We start from the raw sequence: 24251 nt of genomic DNA, 5'->3' as shown, positions 1-24251 counted from the left end.
GTGTTGATCATTTAATGACACAAAATTTTAGTAAAACTTTAATCAAAAAGATACTCCTTTATTCAGTCAGTTACATTTGTCATTACTTTAAATAATTATTGAGTAGAGAAAATTCAAAAGGAAGGACTATGAACACAAGTTTGATAAGAAACTAAAATGTAAATTTACTTTCCTTAATTCTTGTAGCATTTTAAATTTGCTACTAGATGACTACTGTTTGTGCTTTGTAATAGCTGATTGTCAGAAAATAAACATCTCCCTAATGGAAAATTTAGAGTCCGGTGTGTTGCTATGGGTTAATACGCTGGACTGCAAAGTTGTTTTGAACCTTACTATCAGTGGTTCAAGCTGACTAGCTGCTCCTCGGAAACCCTATAGAGGATTGCCATGGGTCAGAACTGACTCACAGTACTTAACAACAATAATAACAAGTGGAAAATTTATGCTCTACACAAATCAAGAATATAGAGTGGATGAATTCGGTAGAATATCAAAGAGAAAGTACAAGTTTTGCAGAGACTATTTTAGGCCAAGAGTAACTTTATTCAATCATTCCCCAACATACTTTACCTCTTAATACTTCCCATGAATTTGATATTTTGTTGTTGTTGTTTTACTGTTTCTCCCCCTTAAGTATCTTGAAATTGTATTTTCTTTGTGTATTAATCTGAACAATTTCTAGCTTTGTTAATTTCCTCTTTCTCTGCATTTTCAGATGCAACTACGAAATCTTCTGTTTGAAATAAAGTACAAACTATATTTTTTTCAATCTGAGAGAGAAATTTCAGAGAAATAAGTTTAAGTGTGTGAGTGATATATGCTATTCTACTTGAGGTTTATTAGCGCACTAAAGTGGTCCTGGTGTGGTACTGTAGGATAAGCACTGGACTGCTAACTGCAAGGTTCATGGTTCAAATCAACCAGTCTCTCCTTGGGAACCCTATACAGGGTTGCCATGAATCAGAACTGACTCTACAGCACTTAATAATGACAAACTGAAAATGGGACCTGGTGTGGTTATTGAACTAGCAACCACAAGATTGGCTGTTCAAATCCACCAGATTCTCTTAGAAACCCTATACAGAGTCACGGAGTCGGAATCAACTTAATGGAACTTAAACAACAACAATGAAGTAAAAACATGAGTATATTAGTCTTTATCTCACCTGAACAATGTAGGATCATCACTTAACTGCGAATCACAAGGTTGGTAGTTCTAACTCACCAGCTGCTCCTTGGAAACCTTAAAAAGGGTCACTATGAGTTGGAACCAACACAATGACACTTAACAACAACACCAAATAATTTTATATAATGCCTTCCTTTTAATTTGTTACATTTTATTTCTCATAACTGCCTGAGGTAATAATTTTCTACTCTTTTAAAGGTGAGAAAATTAAGGGCCATCATAATAAAGTAATTTACTATTAAGCAGTGATCCTAGAATAAGAACCTAAGTCCTTTGCCACAAAACCAGGTTTTTCATTATACATGCAAATGAAAACATCAGTAGCAATAACAAAATGAATTCACTATGCTATTATTATTGCTAAGTGCCATCTAGTTGGTTCCTACTGATCGTGACCTTGTATAGGGTTTCTGTGGAGTGGCTGGTGAGTTTGAACTACTCACTTTGCTGTTCAAACTGACCTTGAGGTCAAGTGCATATCATATAATGGCACATCAGGTCCAAAAATGACCTGCAATATTATGCATCTTATCTGCATATCAAATGGTACGCTGTTAAATCTAGCAGGAAAAATAAATATGGAACTGAAAATTTGGAAATAGTGGATGGATGGTTGGATGGATGGATAGATGGTTGGGAGGGAAGAGCAAAAAGGGAGAGGGGGGATGAAAGACAAAGAGAAAAAATACACATAAATTTAATCATTCATAGAACCACTAGTTATATATAAAATGATCTATGATCAATTTACACTTTAAAAAATATGATGAAGTCTTGCTTTTTTCAGAAATCATTTAATTTAATGTTAGATATCTTCATTTACTAAGCCAGAATTACAATTGGAACAATTGTAGGGCTTCGTGACAAATCACTCAGAATTTGGTAGCTTAAAACAATGAACTTTTATTTTGTTCCTAAATCTGCAATTTCATCAGTCCTTCGTATATACAGTTCACCTGTGCTCTAGTCAGCATTAGATGAGGTAGGGAAGGGGGAAGAGTAAAGACTTGATGCTATAGTAATCTGAAAGCTTTAGGTTGTTCTCCATGTGGGTCTCTGCACATGGGCTATTTAGGGCTTCTTCATTACACAGTGACTGGCTTACTACTGTGCACATCCAGGGAGAGTACACCAGGCAGCAGCTGTGCTTTTAATCACCTGTCCTTGGACATCACACAGTCACTTCTGCCATAGTAATAGTCCTGTTACATTTTTGACATAATTTTTTCATAGTAAAGAGATATAACCACAAAGAAGTAAAAGTTACAGAGTGGGCAAAGAATTGGGACATATGCAAGTATTTTCTCTGTTTCTCAAAATTATTTTTGGAAGAGAAATATACAATATCTATTTCATTCTTTCTAATCCTTTGACAACTGGGAATATAACAGAATTCAGTTAACATCTGTTGAACACCTTCTACATGCCAGACTCCATGGAAGGTGCTGGCAATATATAAAACATAAGTTTTACATAGTTTATAGTTGCTGAAATCTCAGTTAAAATATCTTTATTAACCAAGCAAGCAATAAATCATATGAAAAACTTCTTATCTTCACATACATTTTTGTTCATTTGTAGCAAAATGAATTCCATATATTCTAATGTGTCAAGTCATAGAATTCGCTAGTATAGTATGAAGCTTCTTTTCTTAAGCAATGTGTAAATTTTGGAACAAAGTTATTCTACTGAAAAACAGATTTTGAAACATCTCAAGAAAAATATACCCTCTTTCTTCCCTTGGAGGAAGTTTTTACAACACATACATTTATGGACCTAACCATCTGGACCTGAATCTTGTTTTTTCTCGTAACAGCCAATTACGTGGCCTTTAGCAAGTTACTTAACATCTGAAGCTCTCCCTTCATCTAAAGCTGAGCAGTATCATGATAAATACTAATTTCAATAATTTGGAATCTTTGAATATAAAAAGCCTATTTTTTTAATGTTCAGCATTATCCTCTTTTATTTTATTTTCCTATATTTATAAATTCCTGGTTTGGGTATCTATGTTAGATATGATTTTGCTAGTTAAACTATGTGTCATGAAAAGCAAATCTTTTTTTTTTTAAGTGAGTATTTCGAAGTTTTCTAAAAACAAGTCTTGGTTAATTTCCCCAGACATCTCAATTAGCTGTTTCAAATGGAAAAAATTAGCTTTATTCATTTAAAATATTTAATTGTTGAGTACTATACACAATAACCTCATATGCATGTGAAACCTGGACAGTGAATAAAGAAGACCATAGAAGAATTGATGCTTTTGAGTTTTGGTGTTGGAGGAGAGTATTGAAAGTACCATGGGCTGCCAAAAGAACCAGCAGATCTGTGTTGGAAAAAGTGCAGCCATAGTGCTCCTTGGAGGCTAGGATGAGCAAACTTCATCTCTCATACTTTGGGCATATTGTCAGGAGGGACCAGTTGCTGGAAAAGGATATCATGTTTGGTAAAGTGGAGAGTCAGAGAAAAAGAGGAAGACCCCCAGCAAGATGGATTGGCCAAGTGACAGCATCAATGGGCTCAAGTGTGGCAACAATAGTGAGGTGGCCCAGGATTGGGCAGTGTTTCGTTTCAGTACCAACTCGATGGCACCTCACAACAACAATACACAAGAAGGAGTCCTGGTGTGGTGCTGTAAGATAAGCACTGGACAGTAAGGTCTGTTTGAACCACAAGGTGGTAGTTCAAAACCACCAGCTACTCCTTTGAAACCCTGTACAGGGTTGCTGTGCATCAGAACCAACTTGCTGGCACTTAGCAACAACAACATCCACAAGAAAGAGCCCGTATAGTGGATAATGAGCTTGGCTGGTAACTGAAAGGTCAGTAGTTTGAATCTACCAGTCACTCCACAGGAGAAAGATTAGGCTTTCTGCTCCTGTAAAGATGTACAGCCTTGGAAACCCTGTACAAAGTCACTAATGTGTCAGAACTGACTCAGTGGCACACAACCACCACCACCACCATATACAAGACCCCACACCTAGGCAATAGGAGAAATGGAAGAGTATAAATCCAAACTCCCACTCCTGAGCTGTTATGAGTTAGAATTTACTTCTGTCTTGTGCTATTCATATTAATGAATGCAAGTCATGGTGCTAAGGGCCAAAACCATTATGCTGATAATCTACAGTAAAGCTCTTTTCAACTCCATACAAATCTCTCTTTTGGCATGTGCCTCGAACTTGGCAGCACTGTTTTTAGCACTGTTCACATTTGGCTTGCTGCATCTTTCAGATGTGGCATGCGAGCACTTTATCAGTTTGATATTTTAGGATGCATATGAGCATTGTGTATTAGCATGTCAACAGAGATAATAAATATTTCCTACTTCCATTCACTGTCCACTGACTCTACATTTGAATAAACTGCAGAAATGAATGTACATGATAAATAGAGAATTCTAGTGATTGGAGAGAAGAAAACTTGATTTCAATCATCTACATAGGAAGTACTGTAAGCAAGGTCCAAGAATGCTATGACTTGAGCATGAGAAGCTATGCTGTCTAGCCTTCTATACTTATTTATGAATTATGACTCTACTGCCTAATGAAGACAGTGTTGCTATGAGTCCAAATCGATTCAGCGCCACTAGCAATAGCAACTGCCTAAAGAAAGGGTCAGAAAATCTATTGAATATGTTACCAACTGTTACTTTCTTTCTGCTTTTTATTCCATATGTGCTTATACTATTATAGTCTTATTGGGTCTCCATCAATCCTTTCTTCTAATCTTGATCTTGAACTCAGCACATCTATTAAGTAACTAACCATCCACCAGCCATAGTTATGACTTGAGCAACAATCCTGTTTGATGTCTCCTCAGTACTACTATTCACAGGAAATTTTGACTGTTTGCTGATGTTTTGCTATTGTTTTCTTTCTTTAATAATAGCCGAGGTGCTTGATTTTAAAGGAATTTTCATTTGTAAGGTAAGAAAAATGTTTGGAAAACTTGTGGAAGGCAGAGTCATAATGCAGATGTCACCTGATCAGAAGTAGATTGCCTATTGAATTCAAGATCTTCCTTTAAAAAAAACAGCTCCAATCAAATCCGTTTCTTAAATGTTATCACAGAAATAGACTAAGTCTGGGAACAAATAGTATAATTTTCTAAAGGATTTCCAAAATGTATGGATTATAAATCATAGAAATAAAGAAGATTTGTAAAATGTGTGATACATCAGGATGTAACAATTATGGTTGTCACAATATGATTGTGGTATAATTTGAATTGACTGTTTGGAAGAATATGTATCACTATTAGTAGAATATTATATTTAAGAGTTTTTCATTAATAGATAACAAGCAAGACATTGAAATAAAACTTTCATTTCAGATAACATTGAGTTATACCATTCATAATTTGTTAGGATAAACAAGCTATTATCACGCAAAGACAAAGAATAAGAGTTAAATGGTTGATTGGGAAGGAGGTTTTAGGACCCTACTGCTGCAGTATAAAACTATCTCAAGTGGGTGGCCTTAACAGATGGAAATTTATCTGTTTATAGTCCTAGAGACTGAAAGTCAAAATCAGGGTCTTGGCTATGCCAGCTGCTTCCTTCTTGGTAACCCTGGGCTTTCCTTAGTTCCTTGGGGATCTTCACATGACATCTGTCCTCTGCTCTGTGTCTATACATCTATGTCTGATCTGCTCTTTATATAACTCAGAAGCCTTTAGCTTTAGGACACACCCTACACTGACAGTGCTTCATTAACATAACAAAGAAATCCTTTGTCTAAACAGGAATGTATCCACAGGTATAGGAGTTAAAATTCCAACACAATTTAATTCATAACATAACATAACAAATATACAGGACAAGGATTTACTGTTTTACAGCTTCGAAGGGGAAGGGTACAAGTCCAAATCAGGGCATCGGCTATAGAAGGTCTTTCCGGGTGGTAGCCTCTGGGTGTTCCTTAGCTTGTAGGTAGATCATCACAGGTGTCTTTCCTTGAATCTGTTTCTCGCTCCCTGTCTGTTCTCCTTCTGATAAGTCTCTAGTCAAAGGGATTAGATTTAGGAACCACCTTACTCTTGTATGACATCACTGAGGTGACAAAAAACTGAAAATCCTGTTTCTAAACAGCATCACTTTCATAGCTACAGGGGTTAGGATTTCAATCTGTTTTTGGAAGAACACAATTCAGTCCATGCTGTTGTTGTTATTAAGTGCTGTCTAGTTGGTTCCAACTCATTGACCCTGTGTAGGGTTCCCAAGGAGTGGCTGGTGAACTTGAACCACTGACCTTGCAGTTCAAACTGACCTTGCAGTCCAGCTCATTCATCCACAGCACAGCACCAGGACTCCAATTCAATTCACAGTAGAGATCATTTAAATTTTGTAAGAAAATAGCAAAAACATAAATTTCAGGTAATCACTCAGATTATCACTTCTTAAAGACTTTATTCCTTTAAAAAAAAAAAATCAACTCTTGAATTGAAGTTTGCTCATGATAGAATTTTAGGTTTATATATCAGTTGGGTTGGGGTTTCCCTAGCCATCTCATAGATAGTTGATTTATTTTGTATGTTTTATGAAATTACAAGACATCAAAAATCCAAATGGTTGAATAAAAGTTGGAAACAGAAAAACATTTTCACATTCCTAGTTAGTTTCTGGCAGAGGTGAGCATTTATAAATAATCATCTTGATCATTATATTTGTTATAATTAAACAATGAAGTGCATCGGTAGCAGTAATCATGAGGTAATCACATCCCTGGTGTAATTAGCAGGTATAGGACACAGCCAAGTATCTCTAATGCCTTAGAGTGTGATTATATTATGATGAATATACCCTGTCGGTTGCCTAATTTCCACTTTAAAATGTGGATTTTTTTGTAATTAGGTTGTTTTAGAAATCAATTTTTCACAGAATATTTGATCTTTATGCTTTGTAATAGTCAAGAAAGTTTACATAAAGTTCAGTTGTTTCTCAGTTGTTCTTTTTTTGTCTATCATCAATATCTTGTCTTCCTGTAGACTTTGCCTGCATTAGTGCCCAATGGTCTAAGAAAAGTATGAAACATCAATTAGTCAACCAAGTATTTTTTTCCAAATATTGGGAAGTTTGTTACACTTAAAATCTAACAGTGATTAAAAAAAAAAAAAAAAACATACTAAGAAGTAACTACATGCTTTGTCATGTCTATTACATACATGTACTTCAAACATAGGTAGACTATTTTTGGATAGTTTGAATATTGTTGCATGTGTAGATTTTTTTCATCAAATCATAGTATTGAATATTATCGATAGGCTTGTTCCTTTATATTTTTCATGTGTCTAGTCCAATCACTTTGTTGGAATTACCTGCTCAATTTGTCTGAATAAAATGACTGGTTGGCTGACTTACACTGCTGTTGTGTGCATGGGAGTGATGCTCTTTCAAGGTCACAAAGAGACACGTGCTTTCTTAAACAAAATGGTTTCTGTTAAGGTTGTGTCAGAGAGAAGTTGAGTCCAGTACTCACCATAGACTTACATCTATGTTCCCCAGTGCAACAGTGACTACGTGCCTGTGTGTGGCTCCAATGGGGAGAGCTACCAGAATGAGTGTTACCTGCGGCAGGCTGCATGCAAACAACAGAGTGAGATACTTGTGGTATCAGAAGGATCATGTGCCACAGGTATGTATAAGACCCTGAAGACAGCCAGCAACCTTCTGAATGGATTCTGGACCATAAGATCATGTTTTGCTTTTCCTGTTATGTTATCTTAAGATAAATAATTCAGACTACATATTCACTGGATAAAGCATGCATTATACAAAGTATGCATTATTCTTTGTCTTTTTGCATTTCAAAGCACTTCTGGAAAAAAGAGAAAATCTACCATAAGGATGTTGGTACATTTTAATACATATAAGTACATTTCTTAAAGCAATACAGTAGTTAAATAGAAGGCAAGTCTAGATTGACCATTCAGTTGTGAAATATATGAAACCTTACGTATACATAAATGCAGTTTATTTGTTTGTTTGTTTTGAGTAATAGCATTTACTTCTGGAGGCCAAATGTGTAGGTGTGGTTACTGAAGTTAAGATGTAACTAACCCTTATAAGCCTGGAAAATGCTGTTCTTATCCTTTCTTAGATTATATTTAAGAATGTATTGGTAATGTATATTATTTCTAAAGAAATATGCCCTTTCTGGAACAATTAGCTTAAAATTCTAGAAAACTTTAAAAATTATAATAAATATAGAATGCTATAGATAAACTGAGGAGGAAAAGCTTTTCTTCTGGACACAGTACATATTAGAGCTGAGCTGCATTACAGGGAGAAAAAACAAATAGAAGAAAGCCAACTTGAGTAAAGCAATACTTAAAAATGAAGCTAAGTTTTTAGATTAGGCTAGAATATCAAAATCACATATTTGAAAGAAATTTTACTGTCCTATGATAGTTATCTCTAATAATACATAGTAACATTTCAAGAAAATAATAGTAATGTAAAATATAAATTTCCTCCAAAAATGAAAATGGGTAAGATTGAACAGTGCCTGGAAAAGTCTATTCTATAGAAAAGACCCTCTTATATAACAGATCTTTCTAGTCTAGCATTATGTTCAAAGTTCTATGTACGATGACTGTGCAGGAAGGAAATGAGAAATAATGAATAAAAGTGAAAGGTCTTTGGATAGTTCTCCCAAGTGTGGTAAGAATAGGACTGGTTTACAACTCTCAGATCAAAGTATTAAAAGCTAAAAATAGCCCTTTAAGACAAATGGAAAAGGAAAAAAAATGGAACCCCTGACTCCCAGAAATAAGAAAGAAAGAATATAGGCAGACACCATGGAATGTTGATAAAGGATTTCCTTATTTGAGATAATGTAGGACATCTACCCATCTCCGACAGTAGTCAAGTGAGGATCAGCAAGCAAGCAATGGTAGTGACAAACAGCCTTAAATTTATGGTTATGATTAATGTTGTTGTTATGTGCTGTTATTATGTGGTGGTGGTAGTTATGTGCTGTGGAGTTGATTCTGACTCATAGCGACCCTGTACAGGGTTTCCGAGGCTGTAAATCTTTACAGGAGCAGAAAGCCTCATCTTTCTCCCATGGAATAGCTGTTAGTTTTGACCTGCTGACACTAAGGTTAGTAGCCCGATTCGTAACCACTATGCTACCAGAGCTAGGAAACAGAAATTTCTCTTTTTTTATTTGTTGACTTCTAAATTCTTGTCAGCATATGTAATTCCATGGTCCTGATTCATTAAAGTCTCTCCATTCTAGTCTCCAATGTGTTGGATATACTATGAAAATTAAGTAATTCTTAGCTAACTCACATACTTAGATTTCTACAGATTTAATTAGGAAGTCAGTTTTGCTGAGTGTATCTTCCATTGACTTGCAAATCTAAAAGTTTTTGTCTGAATAATAAAGAGACAATAGAAATTTTGATTATTCAGCTCTGACTGTAAGCAAATTTAAGTTCTAATTTTTTTATCTAAAAAAGGATTCTCAATCTTTTCATTGTAGGTTTTCTATGGTTTTTGTTTTTTTCTTAAGTTTTTATTGTGAATTGAGTGATAGTTTACGTGGGAGAACATTGGCTTTTACACTCATCATTTCATTGCAATGACTACAGTCTCCTTCGTGTATCATAATTCAACAGCATTTGTTCCAATTCCCTGTTTTTCCTTGTATTTTTAAATTTTTTTAACACTGAATGGGGATTGCAAGTTGTCATCTCTAGGAATAAAAGTAGAAGAAATAACTTTATGTTTATTATATTTTGCTGAATTAAATTAAGGGTTTAGTAGGTTACTTATCTCTAGTTTGCCCAGATGGCACATCTTATAATGAAGAAATCATTAAAACATCCCATCACTAACTCATAATGATGACATGAACTTAAGTGACCATTTGCTAATGTATCCTCTCTTTTCTGGCTACTTAATTTGAGTCAAATCAAACATAGCTAGTCTTAATTATCTTGCCCCTTGAATTTTTAAAATCATACATAGAAAATACAAGCCAAAATACTACTGCTATTTTATCTTAAATTCATTAGTTGTATGTTCTGGTAGCGTAGTGGTTACGAATTGGGCTGCGAACCACAGGGTCAGCAGTTCAAAACTACCAGCGGCTCTGCGGGAGAAAGATGAGGCTTTCTGCTCCCGTAATGATTTGCAGCCTTGGAAACCCTGTTCAGGGTCGCTATGGGTCGGAAATGACTCGACGGCACTTAACAACAACAACAACAACAACAACATGTACTTATTAGAAAATCTGCAGCTGAATAATTCAGCTAGATGTTTACTCTCTATTTAAATTGTTATAGTCAAAGCCCATTTCTAAGGATTTAAAATCTACTGTTGTGTAATAAGCTTCAAAATGTCTCAATGAGGAAAGTATTACTATACCCATGTTATAGAGAAGGTAACAAGCTTAGAAAAGTTGAATAACATTTCTTATGTAATCCAAGCAATAGGAATTAGAACCCAGAATACAGATATGCAGTAGAATTAAGTATAGGAAGATCAACAAGGCATGGTTCTTTACTTAAAGATGTTTACAATTTTAGTGGCATTTGATCTAGATCTTGAATCCTGTTTGGAATTTTAATGTGGGATGAGGGCATACCAGACAGAATACACCAATATTGGTTTATTTCCTATAGCATACTAACATTAACATATTAATCAAATGGATTTAGAATGGAAAGAATTGGGATGAGTAGGAAGATGGTGTCTCCACTTAACCCCAAGCAGTCCCAATAAAATACATTTGATTCAGAGATCAAGTTCAGTGGGGTCTTGGTCATTCCTATAACTAACTCCAATATTATGACAAAGTGAGAGAAAAAAGACAATTGAGTACTTCTGGGAACTGAGTTCTCAGAGATAGGTAACTTTGATCAGTTTTGAGTATGTGGGAAGGAAGAAAGAGAAGTGGATAAAGAGAAATCCAGAAGAAAGATTTGTTTTTTCTGCCAACATTGCTAAGGGAATATCCAATTTTAGCACGAAAGCAAAAGTTAGGCATATTCATCTACTGATTTCAAATACAAGGATATTTTAGTCTCTTTAGCAAATAGATAAATCCACAATTGTGGTATTTGGAGAACATTTTACTAAATATATTAAAAGGTAATAATTTTTAAACTATTCTTTTAGCACCTGTGCCATTCCCAAGAATATAAGCCATAATTATGAATTTACTTGTTAATTGTCTTAAGCTATTTCATGTTTAAAACTCCCAATTGCTATAAGAATCTCTTTTTCATTTTTATTTTTGTTAAATACATCAAATTCAGCCTATTTAAATTAAAAAAATATGAAGAATTTTACAGTCAATGGTTGGAATATGGATAATGCTTTCTTCAAAGGAGCATTGGTGGGATAAGCATAGGATAAGCAGAGAGCTGCTAACCACAAGGTCAGCAGTTCAAACTGACCAACCTCTCCATTGGAGAATGATGAGGTTTCTTGCCTGTTAAGATTTACAACCTCAAAAACCTTATGTGTACAGGGCCCTTCTGAGTTAGAACTGACTCAATGACACCTAAATAATTGGGAATTGATTTTCTAATTTATATGAATAGGAATGAGATAAAATTAATATGAATATACATTATTTTATAAAATATTAGTAACGTTGTCAAACAATTATTTGAAAGGCTTACATTCTGAAAGTAAACTTGAACTAAAAATACTAATTCAAGCTGTGTTTTGATTCATTTTTCAAGCAAGTCCCTTTTTTCTCCCCTCAGATGCAGGATCAGGATCTGGTGATGGAGGTAGGAGTTACCTTTTTATATGTCTAAAGGCGAACAATTGGACATTTTTGTGAATATTTATATACATATTTTCTATTACAAATATCTGAGAAATTTTAACATTTGGCATTTTTGGAAAAAAGAAAACAAAAATATTACTGTTACATAAGTAAATGTATATAGCATTTGTATAAACCAAGTATAGAAATCATTTGGTTTATTTATGAATCATACATAGGACATCTACCTTGAGCCACTATTCTTTGTTCATTTGTTTTTGTCTGTCTTTGAGACAGAATTGCATAAAGCCAAATCTTCCCAACAGATGTTATTAAACATTTGACAGAACAGAAAAAATTCATGAGGAAATCCTTTAAATATTTTGTTTTGAAAATACATAAAAACTTTCTTCAGTTACAAGTTACATGTTATGTATATTAACACATGCATATCTATCATATAAATAAGATCATGATTATCAAGTATATCATTTGAAACCGAAAAGGTGTTATGTTAATTTATTTAAAAAAATAATAATGTGAAAAATATAAGCAAAACTTAAGCGACTAAACAAAAAAATGTTATTTTTACTTTGATATTTCTCTGTAGGTAATTTTACTAAAATAACATATAGATTTTCATTATTTAGTTTTGTGTTTAAGGATGTATTCAGATAAGAGATACAAGGTTTTAAAATTGGATCTGATGAATTTCTTGCCAAACAAGATTTTATGTATGGATTGAACCTTCAGTGTAAATGCCCCCAAGATGATATTTTAAGTGAAATCCAAACAAAATTTGACTTTCATACACATAAAGCAAAAAAAACTGGATGTAATTCCAACAAGAACAATAAGAAGAGATAGAAAAAGATCCATATAAACATTCTTATAATTCTTATTGTCCTAAATAATTGTGGCTCTGTGGGTTAATGTGCAGGACTGTAAAATTGCTTTGAACTGCAAGGTTGGCAGTTCAAGCTTACGATCTACTCTTTGGAAGTCCTATACAAGGTTGCTGTGGGTTGGAACCTACTCGATAGCAATTAGCAACAACAACAGTTGTGTATATGAAAATTGACTTTGGTTTTAAATGAAGAATTTTATAAATGGTAAGTAATGGAAGCCTTTTTAGATTAGGGAAGTCTCATCTTTAATGCAGACTTTATCTAGTTATCTTTTCACACTTGAAAGGTTTCTCAAGTTACCTTATATGCATATAATGAAAGGCTTAACTAGCAAATAAGCAACAAGCAGAGAACACAATTAGCAGCATATTGGAGCAATTTTTGTTTTTGTTTTTATATAAAGTCTAAAACAGAACAAAAGCCATGATTGAGTACTAACAGAACTGGAAATGTGTCCAATGTCAAGTGATGTTGGATAGTTATGTGACATTATGTCTTTCTTTACGACCTCTGAGAAATACAATTGTTAGATTGTTTTCCTTTCTAGCTTATTTAGTATTTCTAAATAAGCTTCCCTGTTGTTGTTATGTGCCGTGGAGTCGGTTCCAACTCATAGCATCCCTGTACAGGGTTTCCAAGGCTGTAAATCTTTACAGGAGCAGAAAGCCTCATCTTTCTACTGCGGAACAGCTGGTAGTTTCAAACTGCTGACCTTGAGGTTCACAGACCGATTCGCTACCAGAGCTCCCTAGAATTTTTAAAAGAAGGGCTTAGAAGAATAAATGAAATCTTAAGGAAGCACAGAGAATTGAGTTGATATTTTACCACTGGGATAGTCATAAATTTATCCATTTTTTAATGCTACTTTGGAAAAAAGTAGCTATGAGTGTGCTTCATATAATTCATGGAAAAATACCATTCTATTTTTTCATTATAGTTTTCCATGAACTTTTTGAAAGTGCCCTTCATAAATAAAATTCTCTACTTTCCAGCTGTTTGCACTGTTGTTGTTAAGTGCCGTTGAGTCGATTCCGATCCATAGTGACCCTGTATAGAGTTTCCAAGGAGCAGCTGGTGAGCTTGAACCACTGACCTTGAAATTCAAATGACTTTGCAGTTTGACGCATTGCATTAGCCCATAGCACCACACCTGGACTACTTAATTTATTAGATGATGTGTTGGGTTTAAATTGTTTAATCTTTGCATGAGTTTTAACTGTCCCTATAAATCTCGGCAAGGAGCTGTGGTAGCGTAATGGTTATGAATCGGACTGTGAACCGTAAGGTCAGCAGTTTGAAACTACCAGCTGTTCCGCGGGAGAAAGATGAGGCTTTCTGCTCCCATAAAGATTTACAGCCTCGGAAACCTTGTACAGGGTCGCTATGAGTCGGAACCGACTCCACAGCACATAACAACAACAACAACAACAACAACAACAACATAGAATCTCCACAGTTCTAACTCCCAGCATAGAAAACTGTGGCAGTCTAACTCCATAAAGATTATAGCCTTGGGAACCCTATGGGGCAGTTCGACTCTTTCCTTTAGGGTCCTGTGAATTGGAATCAACTCCTTGACAATGGGAATTTTGTTTCTGTTTTTTTGTGTTTTAAGCCTGTAGCAGACCACCAGTTTTGTTTTGTTTTTCCTATCTCTCAAGAAGCCTTTGGTGGGTTCAAACTATTGACCTTTCTGTTAGAAGCTGAATTTAGTCATTATGTGTTGTAAGGGATCTTTGTTATTTTCTTGAATTTTAAAAACTAAACAAACCAGCTCATATAACATAGAGTATCTTCATTGCTCTTTCTGTTACAAGATTAACATGTAATTTTTTTCTGCCTGAGTTCCATATTATGCCATGTATCATTCCATTACTTTTTTTTCTCTCAATAAAAGGAAGTGGTTTCTGCTTCAGTTACTAGTTTCTAGTTTTCATTTGCCCTGTTTAACACAGAAGTAGAAAGTGAGATCAAACCTACTCTTCCTTATTGCACTTTATATTAAAATCTTTGGTTCATTATGTTATCTTGTGGTCTGAAAACGGCTTATTTTCAGAAATGATTTTAACCTCATGAATATGAAGTTTTATAACTTGCATTTTATGGAATCTGAGTGATACATCAATTGGGAGCAAACCTATTTCCTTTTCCTTCTATTTTACTTTTCTCTCTATTATAGGTCCTTCAGTTGTGCCTTGGAGAAAATAATAAAGCAAGTTGTAAAAAGATATTGCTTTAAAAATATATGTATAATCCATTTATTCTGAGTTGAAATCTATTAAGTTTTGTTCTGAAGGTTATGGTAATGAGGACTTACTCCTGTATGGATACTCTGCTTTTAAAAATCTGACTGAATGTATGTGTGTTTGTGTATTTGGATCAAATTATTGTTCTAGTCAATGTGGTACTTTGCTCTGAAATAAGAATGGTTTTATTTTAGTACAAAATCCTTAAAAAAATCATAATAATCTGAACCTTAAAAACATGGTTTAGAGTACTATGTGCAAATTCTATTCATGTATCCATTGGATTGTATGTAAATTATATTTGACCTATCCTGGTGACTCTGTGGTATAAGTATTAGGCTGATAACAAAAAGATTCGTGGTTCAAATCCACCATCTGTGCTCCACTGGAGAAAGATGAGGCTGTCTACTCTCATAAAAATTTACAGTCTTAGAAACCCTATAGGAGTACTTCTACTCTCTTCTATATAGAGTCACTATGAGTCGAAATCAACTTGATGGCAGTAGGTGTAGTTTTGATTTGTTATCTCTATTATACAGAGGATATATTTGCCTCTGCATCCTGACTGAATTTTTATTACCAAGGTATCAGAGTAGCCAGAAGTTTCCTTTAAATTAATAGGTAGTGATTGAATCAGCTGTGATTGGCTAATCTGATTATCATAACTCTGGTTCTTCTAAATTATAGGATATAGTCTCAGTAATGTGTATTTAGTTAATAATCAAGATATCTTTGCAAGCACTTTGGGTGGTTAATGTTTATGTTTCTTATTTCTTATTCTAAGAAAAGTTAATTTAACTCCCAAGTGGAATGCATTGATCTGACTAGTGAAGAGATCAAATTTGTTTGCAAGACATTTATAATGTGTGACTATCACAAATAATACAATTAAATGACCAAATCTAAAAATCATTTAAAAATTCATCATTTTTAACTTTTCTTCTAGATTGTCCTAGATTTTTTAATGAATGTTGCATTAGCAATGAAGATTAGACCTTGATTTTTCTTAAAATAATTTAAGCTTAGTTTATTGTACAAGAGCATGTCTATCATTTATTGCATTTGAGGGAACATGTTCATTATATTATAAAAAGGATATAAAGGTTTCATTAATTTTATTTTTATTTATCAATGTTTATTTTATGTGGCATTCTGGTGTGGCACTGTGGGTTAATGCATTGAATTGCAAGGTCACTTTGCATTGTAATGTCGACGATTCTGTCTGATCAGCTACTCCTATACAGGGTTGCTGTGAGTTGGTTCCGGCTTGACAGCACTTAACAACAGCAATTATATTTTATGTTATTGTTGTTAAGTGCCGTCAAGTCAATTCCAACTCATAGAGACCTTGTATAAGGTTTCTGAGGAGCAGCTAGTAGGTTTGAACTACCGACCTTGGGTTTGAAGTCCAGTGCTGATCCTACAGAGCCACACTAGGAGTCGATATATTTGATAGGGAACTGTAAATCTTTAACTGTTGATCTGTTTATATAGGTAAAATTATTTGAAGTGCTAACTTTGTTTAGGTAAAGTGTGTTTAATCTGTTTCTAGTATGTTCTGTGAATTCATTCAAAAAGGTAATTTTAGAATAATAAACAAATATGGATTTTTGAAGAAAACAAAAATCCTCACAACTAGACCAACAAAAAACATTCTTATCAATGGAGAAATTATTGAAGTTGTCAATGGCTTCATTCTTCTTGATCAACCATCAACAGTCATGGAAGCAGCAGTCAAGAAATCAAATGATGTATTGCATTAGGCATATCTGCTGCACAAGACTTTTAGAAAGTGCTGAAAAGCAAAAATATCACCTTGAGGACTAAGGTGCACCTGACCCAAGCCATGGCATTTTCCGTAACCTCATATGCATGAGAAAGCTGGACAGTGAATAAGGAAGACGGCAGAAGAGTTGATGCTTTTGAGTTATGGTGTTAGAGGAAAATATTGAAAGTGCCATGGGCTACCAAAAAAACTAACAGATCTGTGTTGGAAGAAGTGCAGACAGAGTGTACCCTGGAGGCCAGAATGGTCAAACTTCGTCTCTCATACTTCAGACATATTGTCAGGAGGGACCAGTCACTGGAAAAGGATATCATGTTTGGTACTATGGAGGATCAGAGATAAAGAGGAAGACCCCCAGTGAGATGGATTAGCAAAGTGGAAACATTGATGGGGCTCAAGCATGACAACAATTGTGAGGTTGACCCAGGACCATGCAGTGTTTCGTTCTGTTGTGCATAGGGTCACTATGAGTCGGCACTGACTTGATGGAACCTAACGGTAACAACAAACAAATATGGCAAATGAATCTTAAAGGTTGGCTTTGCCCATTTCAGTGACTGTATCCTGATCTTTTAGTATTCAAGAAAGTCATTAATACAAAGAATTGTTGTTGTTGTTGATAAGTTTCATGGAGTCAGTTCCGACTCATAGTGACCCTGCACAGGGTTTCCAGGGCTGGAAATCTTTACAGGAGCAGAAAGCTTCATCTTTCTCCTGGGGAATGGCTGGTAGTTTCAAACTGCTGACCTGGAGGTTAGCAGCCCGATTCGTAACCACTAATCTACCAGAGTTACTTAATCCAAAGAATATCTCTATATTATTCATTATGAACATAAAACTTGTTGTTTATTGGGAGTCCTGGTGTGGTGCTATGGGTTAATGTGCCAGACTGCAAAGCCATTTGAACTGCAAGGTCGGCAGTTCAAGCTCACCAACTACTCCTTGGAAACCCCATAGAGGGTCGCTATGGGTCAGAACTGACTCGACTTGATGGCTCTTAACAACACAACAACAACATTCTCAAACAAGAGTGATTAGTTGGAAAGCAATCACTACATCAGATAACCTTATTTGGATAGACTCACGTGAATAAATATTCATGGTAAACTGTAATTAACTGTGACCCATGCTATAGGAAGGTTACATGTGGACCAGATTTCAAAGAATTGCAGAAGCTGGTTGAAAGAAAGAGGCTGGTGTTTCAAGTGCTTATATACATGGAGATTTAATGTCATAAATAAGAAAACGGGTGTGTGTAGGCGGGATAATAACATCTTATCCACCTACAGACTTCCTTAAGCAACAAATACTGCAGTAAGAAAAAGTATTAGAGGAGCCTCCTCTAAAAATCCAAGAGTGTGTGGGTGGTTGAAGGATAATTTTTCACCCCTGCTTTTTTTCCAAAGTCAATCATATTATAGAATGCAATGCTATGCACACTTTCCATCTCACTCCTTTAAAAGTATCCTAGGATGATTATATTTTTGATGTATTCTTTTAGAAAAATCCAGTAAAATGAACACCATATTTCAAATATTAAAATAATTGTTAAATCCTGGTAAGTGTATTTTTGTTAATTATGTTGCTACAAGGAGTCCTGGTGTGGCGCTGTGGGCTAATGTGTCAGACTGCAAAGTTGTCTGAACTGTAAAGTTGGTGGTTCAAGCTCACCAGCTGCTACTTGGAAGCCCTATTCAGGGTCATTACAGGTCAGAATGGACTCTACCGCACTGAACAACAGTAACAACAAATGCTGTTATTAAACCAAAGAAGCAAACCCATTGCTGTAGAGTCAAATTCTGACTGGTACTATTTCATAGGGTTTCCAATGCTAGCCTTCTCTATGGAAGCAAACTGCCACCTTTTCATTCTATAGAGCAACTGGTGAGTTCCAACAACTAGCCATTCAATTAGTAGCCAAACTCATAACACCACCAGAACTCCTTAGGCTTTTATACCCAAAATAAAAATCAAATTCACTGTCATTGAGTTGATTTTGACTCATAGCCCCCCTATAGAGTTTCCAAGACTAAATATCTTTATAGGAGCTAACAGCCTCTTATTTCTTCAGTGGAGCCGCTGGTGGATTTAAATTTTGACCTTCTGGTTGTTGTTGTTGTCAAGTGTCATTGAGTCAATTCCGACACATAGCGACCCTATACAGGGTTTCCAAGGAGCAGCTGGTGAGTTTGAACCGCCCACCTTGCAGTTCAAACAGCTTTGCAGTCTGGCACATTAACCCATAGCGCCACCCCAGGACTCCTTGTGGTTAGCAGTCCAGTATTTTTTCTACAGTGCCACCAGGGAAACTTTGTACAAAATCCGCAACTGAAACTTTAATGAGCTTCAGTGGGATATAATATGATAATATCTAAAGAAATAAAATATGTTTAAGGTACACAGAATAGGTACAATGGATATGTTTTTATTTCTTGAGATAAAATAAAACCCTGGCTTATTTAACAACCTATGCAGATTTAATACATTAATATCAGATGCATACAACAAGAAAACTGAGCATATGTATAAAATAATTCGATAATGAAAAGCCTGCTTTTTTGAATTATCATGGTCATTGTGATTTAAATAATGTTTGCATAAGAAACCAGTAAACACATACTGGTTTTATTTGAGGTAAAATTGTTATCTGCAAATTATATGATATAAAAATACTTAAGATAACCATAATTTTCATGTTTAGTTCCTGTATGTTATGGATAGAACAAGAAAGGTTTGCACTACAGCAATTCGTAGACCTCAAGTCATTATTTTTTATTATGTGGATTGCTAAAGCCTAGGAGAATATTGTAAAAAGTGTGAGAATTTGAAAATCTTTTGTAAAAACGTTTTATCTTTCCAATGTGAATTTGATGATATTCAAGAATTCTGTTTAATTCAGTCTGCGGTGCTGTAGGGTAAGCGCTGGACTGTTTGCCTCAAAATGTGTGCCTCAAACCCATTAGCCTCTCCTTGGAAATCCCACAGAGGGTTGCTATGAGTCCAAACCAACTCCCGGACACTTAACAGCAATGATAGTATAACCTAGGACCCCGTGGCCCAGTGGTTAAGTGATCAATTGCTAACAAAAAGTTTAGCAGTTTGAATCTACCAACTTGCTCTGCAAGAGAAAGATGTGGCAGTTTGCATCCATATAATTTGCAGCCTTGGAAATCCTATGGAAAAGTTTGTCTATGTCCTAGGGCCACTGAGTTGGAATTTGACTCGATAGCAATTGGTATTTTGAAGCATAATATAACTATGGTAAGATTCTTAGAACTATAAAGATAAATATGACACAGTTCTTTACCCTCAAAGACGTTACTTTGTAAATTCTCTTCTCAGAACAAAATGGGAGGACAAATTATAACTCAAATTATGTACAGAAAAACAACCCCCTGGAAATGCAATGTTAAGTTTACTATGAATAACAAGAAGTTGAATATTCATTCCATAAAATATGCTTACGCTCGATTGCAAAGTTGGTTTGAACCAGAAGGTTGCCAGTTCAAGCTGACTAGCTGCTTCTTGGAAGCCCTATACAGGGTCACTATAGGTCAGAACTAACTCGACAGCGTTTAACAACAACAAAGCCATGTCATTGTATTTATACCTGTCATCACCTGAAACTGTTCTTTCTTCACCTTTTTGGAATCATCAGGTTCTGTCAGTTGCAACATGTTTTTATTTTTTGCTTTTTCTGTCGAGTGCACAGTATAGCCGAAGTCTGACAGGCATTAATTACAACCAGGTTCAGCACAAATACTGATTCAGTGAGGGTATTGCAAGGTCTGAGATTTTCCTAAAGTAATACATATGGGGAGAAAACAGAAACTATCTTGTGTTTCGCTCTTTCACACTTGAGGAGATGTGTTTTGCCAGGAGATGAGCTTATGGCCATCTGAAAAAATCTCATCTCATCTCATCTTTTCGTTGGTTGGAATCCATCTTACTTTCTCTTCACTTGGAGAGAAACAATATCAGGATGGAGTGATGAGATAGGGCAGAATGAACAAGCCACACATAGTGAAATGACAGCAAGCAAAGGAAAGAAGGGAAACAAAGTGAAAATAATGGACTATGAAAATTAAGAAGAAAGGAGCCTTTGTTGTCAACATGAGAGTAGTTTGTTTTCATACAAGATTACCATCTCAAAAACAAAAGAAAATAAGAGCCTTCATTCCCCACCCCACCTTTTACTCCAGTAGAGCAATAGCGGTAGTGCGTTTTTTCTAGAGGATATTGCTTAGGATTATGAAATGGGTGCTACAAACTTTTGGCTGAATCATCCATTTTCTCAGCATCTCTAGGGAAGGAGAATTGTATATAATGTGACAGAAATAGCTTTGGATTGTGAATCAGGACATACGTATTATAGATTTTTAATTGGATCGAAGAATGCCTACTTGATATTTACTCTTAGTCTCTTTGGTACTTCATTTATTTTTTCAGTAAAACAATAAAATCTCTGTATAGGAAAGATAATTATAATAAATTGATATAAAGAACTTTGAACTTTAAAGCGTTTCTTTTTAATCTAAAATTCATATTATCTTTGCTCTTTATTCCAATTTACTCTGACTAAAAGTGTAATTTCTCTGGAGAGTTTTATGAGAAATTTGAATCTTTTCATTATGATTGTAAGTCAGTGATTTAAAGGATTGAAGCCAGGATGATAACAGGAACTCTACAATCATAATTTTTAATATTTAGAGGTGATAGCTGTACAATTTCAAAGGAAGTAAAGTCACAACATTGGTACTAATCTTGGAAGAGAAATCCATCTATGCACAAGATAAAACAGAAATAGGGAATACTGCTGAAATTTCAAAACATTAAATGAATATTCTGAAGACTATAGTGAAAGGAATATATCCTCCATTTAAATAAAAACATATAAAACCAAAATCCTTTGTTATTGAATCAGTTTTGACTCACTGTTGTCATTGTGACTGTTAAGTGGTGTCTAGTTGGTACTTCTGGTAGCGTAGTGGTTACGAATCGGGCTGCGAACCACAAGGTCAGCAGTTCGAAACTACCGGCTGTTCCGCTGGAGAAAGATGAGGCTTTCTGCTCCCGTAAAGATTTATAGCCTCGGAAACCCTGTTCAGGGTCGCTATGGGTCGGAACCGACTCGACGGCACTTAACAACAACAACAGTCCGTACCTACTCATATTGACCTTATCCACAACAGAATGAAACACTGCTCGGTACCAACCTCACATTAATGCTATGCTTAAGCCCATTGCTGCTGCCACTGTGCCAATCCAGCTCATTAAGGGTCTTCTTTTTTTTTTTTTTTTTTTGCTAACGCTCCCCTTTACCAAGCTTGATGACCTTTTCCAGGGACTGATCCCTCTTTGATAATATGTCCGAAGTATGAGAGACAAAGTCTGGTCATCTTGGCATTTAAGGAGTGTTCTGATTGTATTTCTTCCAACACATATTTGTTTGTCCTTTTGACATTCCCTGTTTTTTTTTTTTTAATATTCTCCTCCAACACCATAGCTCATATGAATCAATTCCTCTACTATCTCCTTTATTCACTATCTAACTTTCACATTTGTCAGAGGTAATTGAAAAAACTATGGCTTAGGTCAGGCACACATTAGTCCTCAAACTGATATCCTTGTTTTTGAACTTGATATAGGTCTTGTGCAGCAGATTTGCCAAATGTAAAAAATACATCATTTGATTTCTTCACTGTTGCTTGCATGAGTGTTGATGGTTCATCCAAGCAAAACAAAGTCTTTGAAAACTTCAGTCTTTTATATGGATGTTAATTATTGGTCCAGTGCTGATGATTTTTGAATTCTTTATGTTGAGGTGCAACCCATACCAAAGGTTGTGGTCTTTGATCTTCATCAGTGTGTATTTTGAATCCTTTTCGCTTTCAGCAAGCAAAGTTGTATCATCTGCATATCACAGGTTGTTAATGAGTCTTCCTCCAATCCTGATTTCATGTTCTTGTAAATATATTTAAGCTTCTGGAATTATTTTCTTAGCATGCAGATTGAATAAGTTTAGTGAAAGAATACAACCCTACTGCACACCTTTCCAAATTTAAATCATCTGGTGTTCCCTTGTTCTGTTCAAACTGCCTTTTGATCTATGTACAGGTTCCTCATGAGCAATGAAGTGTTCCAGATTACTCATTCTATGCAATTATACCATAGTTTGTCATGATCCACACAATTGAAACCCTCTGCATCGTCAATAAAACACAGGTAAACAGCATTCTGGTATTGTCTACTTTCAGCCAAGATCCGTCTGACATCAGCAATGATATCGCTTGTTCCGTGTCCAGCTTGAACCTCTGGCAGTTCTTAGTCAATGTACTGTTGCAGCTGGTTTTGAATTATCTTCAGCAAAATTTTACTTACAAGCGACATTAAGGATATTGCCAGATGATTTCTGCTTTCTGTTGGATCACCTCTCTTTGGAGAGGTGTACAATTTTGGATCTCTTCCAATCAGTTGGCCAGGTAGCTATCCTCCAAATTCCTTGGCATAGATGAATTGAATGCGTCCAGTGTCACATCAGTTTGTTGAAAGACTACAGTTACTGTTTCATAAATTCCTGGAACCTTACTCTTTACTAATGTCTTCAATGCATCTTGTCCTTTTTCCTTCAGTACAATTTTTTGCGTTAGAAAAACCTCAGACCTTACATGTTTTGTAGAATATTCTTATTGAATCAGTATTTCTGCTGAACCTGCTTGTAGCTGATGCCTGCCAGACTTTGGCTTAATGTGCACTCAACAGAAAAGGACAAAAATCCCCAAAATATGGTAAGGCATGACTGCAACAGTACATTGACATGTATCTGCCAGAAGATGCAAGTCAAATTCAGACTAGTCTGTGGAATGAGAGATATCATTGCTGTTGTCAGGTTGATCTTGGATGAATACAGAGAATATCAGAAAGGTTCTTACTTGTGCTTTACTGACTATGCAAAGGATTTTGATGGTGTGGAGCATGTCAAACTCTGGACAACTTTGTGGAAAATGAGTATTCCAGAACATTTGATTGTGCTCACAAGCAGCCTCTACATAGACCAAGAGGCAGTCATTCAAACAGAATAAGGAGACACTAAGTGGTTATTCCACCATACTTATTTAATTTGTATGCTGGGCAAATAATCAGAAAAGCTGAATTATACGAAGAAGAACCTGACATCAGGGTTGTAGGAAGACTTGGTAACAACCTGTGACATACAGATGATACAACTTTGCTTGCTGGAAGCGAAGAGGACTTAAAATTCTCAGTATGGGTTTCACCTCAATGTAAATAAAATACAAATCCTCAGGAATGAACCAGTAAATATCGTCATGATAAATGGAGAAAGGATTGAAGTTGTCAGAGACTTCATTTTGCTTGGATCCACTATTA

General features: G+C 35.3%; 1 protein-coding gene across 1 annotated transcript in view; it reads left to right on the top strand.

Annotated features, from left to right (window-relative positions):
• TMEFF2 (transmembrane protein with EGF-like and two follistatin-like domains 2) overlaps nucleotides 1–24251 on the top strand; it is a 362975-nt gene that overhangs the window by 6130 nt on the left and 332594 nt on the right. Inside the window, exons 3-4 of the mRNA XM_006864057.1 lie at nucleotides 7698–7827; nucleotides 11918–11944. Coding sequence (XP_006864119.1) covers nucleotides 7698–7827; nucleotides 11918–11944 — 157 coding nt within the window. The remainder of the gene's footprint in view (nucleotides 1–7697; nucleotides 7828–11917; nucleotides 11945–24251) is intronic.

This window comes from Chrysochloris asiatica, unplaced genomic scaffold, assembly GCF_000296735.1.
Source record: "Chrysochloris asiatica unplaced genomic scaffold, ChrAsi1.0 scaffold00059, whole genome shotgun sequence".
NCBI classification, from domain to species: Eukaryota; Metazoa; Chordata; class Mammalia; order Afrosoricida; family Chrysochloridae; genus Chrysochloris; species Chrysochloris asiatica.
This window is presented reverse-complemented; position numbering and strand designations above follow the sequence as displayed.